This window comes from Protobothrops mucrosquamatus, unplaced genomic scaffold, assembly GCF_001527695.2.
Source record: "Protobothrops mucrosquamatus isolate PMUCROS unplaced genomic scaffold, P.Mucros_1.0 scaffold4036, whole genome shotgun sequence".
NCBI lineage: Eukaryota > Metazoa > Chordata > Lepidosauria > Squamata > Viperidae > Protobothrops > Protobothrops mucrosquamatus.
Window position 1 is genome coordinate 27,594 of NW_015389970.1, and position 6,377 is coordinate 33,970.

At 41.6% G+C, this 6,377-nt stretch overlaps 1 protein-coding gene across 1 annotated transcript in view; it reads left to right on the forward strand.

The window, feature by feature from the left end:
• LOC107298508 (cytochrome P450 2J2) overlaps window positions 1-4,254 on the forward strand; it is a 26,442-nt gene extending 22,188 nt beyond the window's left edge. The window contains exon 7 of the mRNA XM_015827888.1: window positions 3,989-4,254. Within this exon, the coding sequence (XP_015683374.1) occupies window positions 3,989-4,173 (185 nt within the window). The 3' untranslated portion in view covers window positions 4,174-4,254. The remainder of the gene's footprint in view (window positions 1-3,988) is intronic.
• Window positions 4,255-6,377: the final 2,123 nt, after the last annotated feature.

Here is a 6,377-nt window from a genome sequence, read left to right on the forward strand (position 1 = left end):
ATGCTTGTAATTTGTATTTTTCATTTTTTATTTCCAGTCCTTTAATTTCCATATCTTGTCTAATGTTTCTATTTAATACCTCCAATGTTAGTATGAATAGCAATAGAGATAGGGGTCATCCTGGTCTTGTGCCTTTTTTAATATTGAAAACAAACAAAACCTCTGTCATTGTAATGACTGCAGAATTTCCCCTACCATGGTATTGCCATCTTATCTGCACATATACCGATGACTCTTTCTCCATTGATGGCGCAGATAGCAAAGGGCATAAAAGGACAGCTTCAGTTATGAGAAACGTGAAATGCTATTGTTCTCCCAGAAAGCTCAGTCTTATAAGTGGAAAAGAAAAGAAAGCTTTTATTTGCAAATAAAAGGTTTGTCCAAATGGACATACCTCTTGTGAAGATCAAAGTTGGATTTTTTCAAATTGGGTTCTGATGGGTCTACCAAGAAATATTGGCAAACACCACATCACATACCACACACACACACACACACACCCCTCAAATACTTTTTCAACTATTCTATTTTCTCCGTGTTCTTTCAGAAAATTTCCCTTTAGTTCTAGATTGGTTTTCTCCATGATTAGTTTCCATCCATTGCTTCTTGTCAGCGCTGTGCTGTCTAAGCTATATGACGTCATCTCCAGGTAGCAGCAACTTCACCCAGAGGATGCTCTTGTCGTGGCTGGGGACTTCAATCAAGCCTGTCTAAAGACAGTTCTCCCTAAGTTTGTGCAGTATGTGCAATTTTCCACCAGAGGGAAGAACACCTTAGATCGCGTGTATTCCAATCTGAAACAGGCATACAGTGCATTCCCCCTCCCCCATCTGGGTACATCCGATCATCTTTCACTCCTGTTGGTCCCGAAGTATGTCCCTCTCAGGAAAAGAATTCAGACGGTTACAAAAATGGTTAAAATCTGGCCAGAGGGTGGTCTCAGTCAGTTGCACGATTCCTTTGAAATCACTGACTGGAGCGTTTTCGAACATCAAGATCTGAATGTATACGTGGACTCTGTAGTTTCTTACATCAAAGTGTGCACCGACAGTGTGACAAGGGACAAGTGCATCAGAGTCTACAGGAATTGCAAACTCTGGATGACTTTAAGGCAGAGGACAGGGACGCATACAGAGAGGCCAGGGCAAATCTTAGAAGAGGCATTAGGATGGCAAAATTATGATATAAATGCAAGGTGGAGAACCAACTAGCAGATAACAACCCGAAGCAAGTGTGGCAGGGACTGCAGCATTTAACCAACCATAAGGGCAGTACGAGGAACACAGTGAACACCAATGCCTCGCTGGCAGAAGAGCTGAACATCTTCGCTCGTTATGAGGCGAATGAACCAGACCACGTAGCCCCTTCTGGCCAGCCTTCTGATTCTTAGCCACTCACCTTGCACAAACATAAGGTGAGAGCTGTATTGAAGGCTGTGAACCCCAGCAAAGCTGCAGGCCCAGATGGGGTACTGGGGACTGTGGTAAAGAATTGTGCTGATCAATTAGCAGGGATCCTGACAAGGATCTTTAACATCTCCCTGCAAACAACCTGTGTACCATCATGCTTGAAAGCAGCTACCATAGTCCCAGTTCCAAAGAAAACAGCAATCAGTTGCCTAAATGACTACAGACCTATTGCACTAACATCTGTAGTGATGAAATGCTTTGAGAGATTGGTTCTCCAACATCTTAGGACATGCCTCCCATCGGATTTTGATAAACACCAGTTTGCCTACAGGGGAAATAGGTCGACCGATGATGCCATAGCTACCGCTTTACATTCGTAGCAAGTCATCTGGAGAAACCTGGAAGTTATGTCAGGATGCTTTTCATTGATTATAGTTCAGTTTTTAATACTATTCTGCTGGCTATTCTTATTGAAAAGCTGACTGACTTGAAGTTTCATCCCTCTATCTGTGATTGGATTAATGACTTTCTGAGGGACCGGCTACAAACAGTGAGGGTTGGGTCTGTCTTATACACCCCCCTGAAGCTTGGCATTGGCTCGCCACAGGGCTGCGTGCTTAGCCCCTACCTGTACTCATTGTACACATACGATTGTGTATCATCAGACCCATTCACTGCGATCATCACGTTCGCAGATGACACCACCGTGGTGGGTCTCATTACAGGTGGAGATGAGACAGCATACAGGGGTGAGGTACAAAATCTATCCTCATGGTGCCTAGAGAACAACCTGCACCTGAACATTGGCAAGACAAAGGAGATGGTGCTAGACTTCCGAAGGAAAAGACAGGAACCTGCCCCACTTCACATCAGAGGGGACTGTGTGGAGAGAGTTTCCTCCTTCAAATTTCTGGGAGTCTATCTCTGTGAAAATCTTACCTGGAAAACTAATACAGCCCAGGTAGCCAGAAGGGCCCAACAGAGACTCCACTTTCTCAGGGTTTTACGGAAGAACAGGGTAGAATGACGACTCATGACCTTCTTCTACCGGTCTACTATTGAAAGAGTTCTCACATATTGTATTGTGGTTTGGTATACTGGCCTGACAGCCGCGGACAGGAAGGTATTGCAGAGGGTGGTGAGCACTCTCCTACATCGGGTAGGAGATACAAAAACATAGCCAGCCATACCTACAGGCTGAAGAACAGCTTTTATCCATGGGCTGTCAGGCTTCTGAATGGGACATAACTTTATAACTTTATGCATGACAGACTCGCGAGGCTGGCGGGATGTGCAATTAGTTCACAGGGTGAAATAAGTTGGGGGTTTGTAGTCACTGTGAGTTTGTGGTGGGGGGGCACAGAGGGAGGCTCAGTCAATTTCACTGTATACATGTTATACTTTGATAATAAAGGGCTTATTATTATTATTATTATTGTCCAATCTGAAGGACTGGAAACACTGTGCCCCCATAGCTGAAGTCCAACAGAGGCACAGAAAAATACTTGGTCAATGAACTGAAAATTAGCTCTCTCCATATCAGATTTCTGACATAGTTTATTTGCCAAAACAACCAAAACAGATTCAGTAGCATAGATGGATAAATTCCATGTTGAAATGGTCAGTTTCACTCAAATGGATTTGCAGTTGTCAGACCATTGATGTCTCAAGACTTGTAATACTTGTAAAGTAAGTTGAATGTAACTTTGAAGTGTAATGATAAATCAACCAATGATTACGCTCTGCTAGTAAAAAGGACTTATGAGACATGATGAAACCGCATGGACAATCTCCATATTTCACAAATCAGCCAGGACTCTACAAGTAGATAAGGCTTAATATTCCCTTGATGTAATCCATTCAGACCTATCTTGTACCTCAACCAGACTATTTTGGTGACCCTTTAACCCTGCAGAATGTGGTATGAAGGTCACCTCCAATTTCTGCAGAAGCTGATTTCCATCCCTGCAAAATGCCTTCCATGTCTGTCTATGCAAAATGAGGCAAAGCTGGTTCTTGCTCTGATGGAAACAAAATACAAAAGCCACTGACTGGGGCCCAATACTAGTTGGGACAGATTCATGCTAAACCTGGCATCCTGGATCATTCCTGAACTCATAATCTGAGCATGAATATTTAAATCCCTGGGGGGGGGGAAATAATCAAATGTAGTCGAATTCCACTTACTCTGATGGGGCAGGAAGAAAGCCTGTTTTGCAGAATGCTATTCTCACATTTGTTCAGGCAGCCAGATGTAGTAAGCAAAAAATAACAAGAATAGGTGTTTGGTCACTGAAAGGGAATTCCTATAGATTATGTGCATTCCACCTCCTGTGGTCTGATGAACCATAGANATCAGTTATTTCCCAGGGTGTATAGCTTTGCCTTTGAAATGGTGTACCATTTATCACAACCTTAATTAAAGTTATGCTATGAGTTAAAGTTATGCTCAAAGATACTAGGTCAACATGGAAATCTTCTTGGGATGTTACAAATCTTTTCAGATTTCCTTCATGATGTACTTATAAACTGGAGAACAGATTATTATCCACTCCATGCATGTTTTGTCTCATCTACAGGTGTGCGTGCATGTGTGGGACAGCAGCTGGCAAGAATTGAAATGTTTATCTTTCTGACCAGCCTGTTGAGGGCCTTCCGCTTCCGGTTGCCTGAAGGAGTGAAAGAACTCAATGAAGCACCTGTCATAAGAGTGACAATATATCCACATCCTTACAAATTTTGTGCTATTCCCACAAGGGTTTAAACATAAACAATATAAAAAGCATGAAAGTAATTTTGGAGTAGCTATTCAATATAATAAATGTGTTCCATATACCTATTAACTTAATATTGTGTTTTGCTTCTATTTACTCAATACTGAAACTTGTTCAATATATTGCTGGGTTCACACAACATATCTAACCTGGTCAACCAAACAGCTGTATGCTTGTTATGTTTTATCTTTTTTCCCCCCTTTGGATGCCAATGCAACATATTACTATCCGTTAAGTCTTAGTATCTTTTTTCATTTTTAATAAATTTCTCTATGGACTTCATGTTCTCCAGCCAGAGCAAACTTCATAGATGTCCCCAAAGGATACCATGCTGGAAGGTATAAAAAGCTACTGACAGAATTAACAGAATAAGAAAAAGGGCATGCCACCCATCTAGACCCCAGTGCAGAACATTTTTCATCCCATTCTTAGGGCTGAACTTGGACTAAATCCAATATCTGCTTCTGTTGATTCTGAGGAGAGTTTCCTGTGACAGTTGAACCCGTTAAGCAGCAAGGGCCATAGTGACTGTACACTGTACATTTTATTTGATCTGTATGGCTATATCACCATCCTCTGCTACCATTTCTGTATAATACAGATTTTCTAACAGCAGGTTCCATTCCAAAGTTAGTTTACTTCACTCCATTCTGTATTAGTGAGTCTCTTCTCCTTTAATTATAATACAGTGGTACCTCAGTACTCATTGTTAATTGGTTCTAGGAGGTGTAATCAGTACAAAAAAGGACAAATACCAATGACACAAGCCACATGGGAATGCCTTTGTTCATTCAGCTCATGGCTTCCAGCCACATGGCTGGAGATCTCATGATTATGCCAACATGTGATGCTGAGGCAGAAGTAGAGGGGAAAGTCCATCATCAATTTACCTGTGGAACAATCCAATATCGCTAAATGTATTTTGGACGTATCTCTACAATACTGTAAGTCATTGTTTAGGATTCCCAGAATAAAGCAATATTTTCTGTTTGTTCCTCTGAGTTAACTATCTGTCCCGGATTGGAATAAAGCAATATTTCCTGTCTAGAGAACAGAATAGTAAATTGATGGGATTAATTTTCCTCTGATCTGCAACAGTTTAAAGAAGTAAAGCAAAGATTCTCTTGCATGTGAAAGTAACTTGATGTGGCTGTCTTTCGATCGCCTGCAACAGTAAAGTCAGGGTATCTGTTTGGCAGACAGCGTTTTAAAAGAAGGTGTGATTAAGATGCATTGTTTTGTTAATTTGCTGTTAACTCTGCAAGTCATCACTGCATGCTAAAATTTACATGTGTATTGACAAGCATCTGCTGGTGAGGAAGTATTGGAATAAGGTCAAACTCTGCATGCTAGCCAATGTTTCAAAGTAAAGATTATAAAGTGCCTTGTGATTGTTTGGATGAGACAATGAGGGAATGGTTTCAAAGGATTAACTCCAAAAGGGGAAAGAAACTTAACATACCTGTTGCAAAGTGTTAATCCAGTTTTGATGTTGTTAAGCCTGTTACCTACAGCCCAGGAAAGTCGCTGCGCAAGGAATTTGTTTCTCTTAGAGAAAGAAAGCATAGAGGCCCTTTCCAGGGCAATAAATAAGGCAATTAACTCTCAACCAAATGCTGCTTTCTTTGTCCTCTTGCCTTAGCAACAGGTTGCCAAAGAGAACTTAGGCAATTGATCTCTTCACCCTTCCCTCTCCCAATTGGGAAGCTGGTGTTCAAAGATCCCAATAGCAATGCAGTAGCATCCCCTGGTGGCCAATTTGTCTTTTCCTTCAGCAACCTTCTAGCAATTAAATGTGGGGTTACATCAACTTGATAATTAATTCAGCACATAGCAGGCTCATACCAAGCCAAGCTAAGAGTACCCCATAGAGGGAAAGAAGGTACTTCACTGCACGCATCACTAACTACACAGAGTGAATCTGTTAGTTAAAGTGCAAGTTACTTAAATTTATCCCAAGCTACCAACACCCCCTAAAGGGCACAGAGTGAACTTCACCAAAGTATTCACTCACTCAAGCTGAAGACCAAGTTGTTCCAGTTTGAGGGAATTAAGGAGAAGAACAAGCAGAGCCAATTGTCCTTGCTTATTATCACAAGCTGATGACCAAGTGGTTCCAGCCTGCAACTTAACGACCAGGTGAGAGTTTTGTAGCTCTACATTCTCTCAGTGGCCACTAGCAGTAACGTGGTAA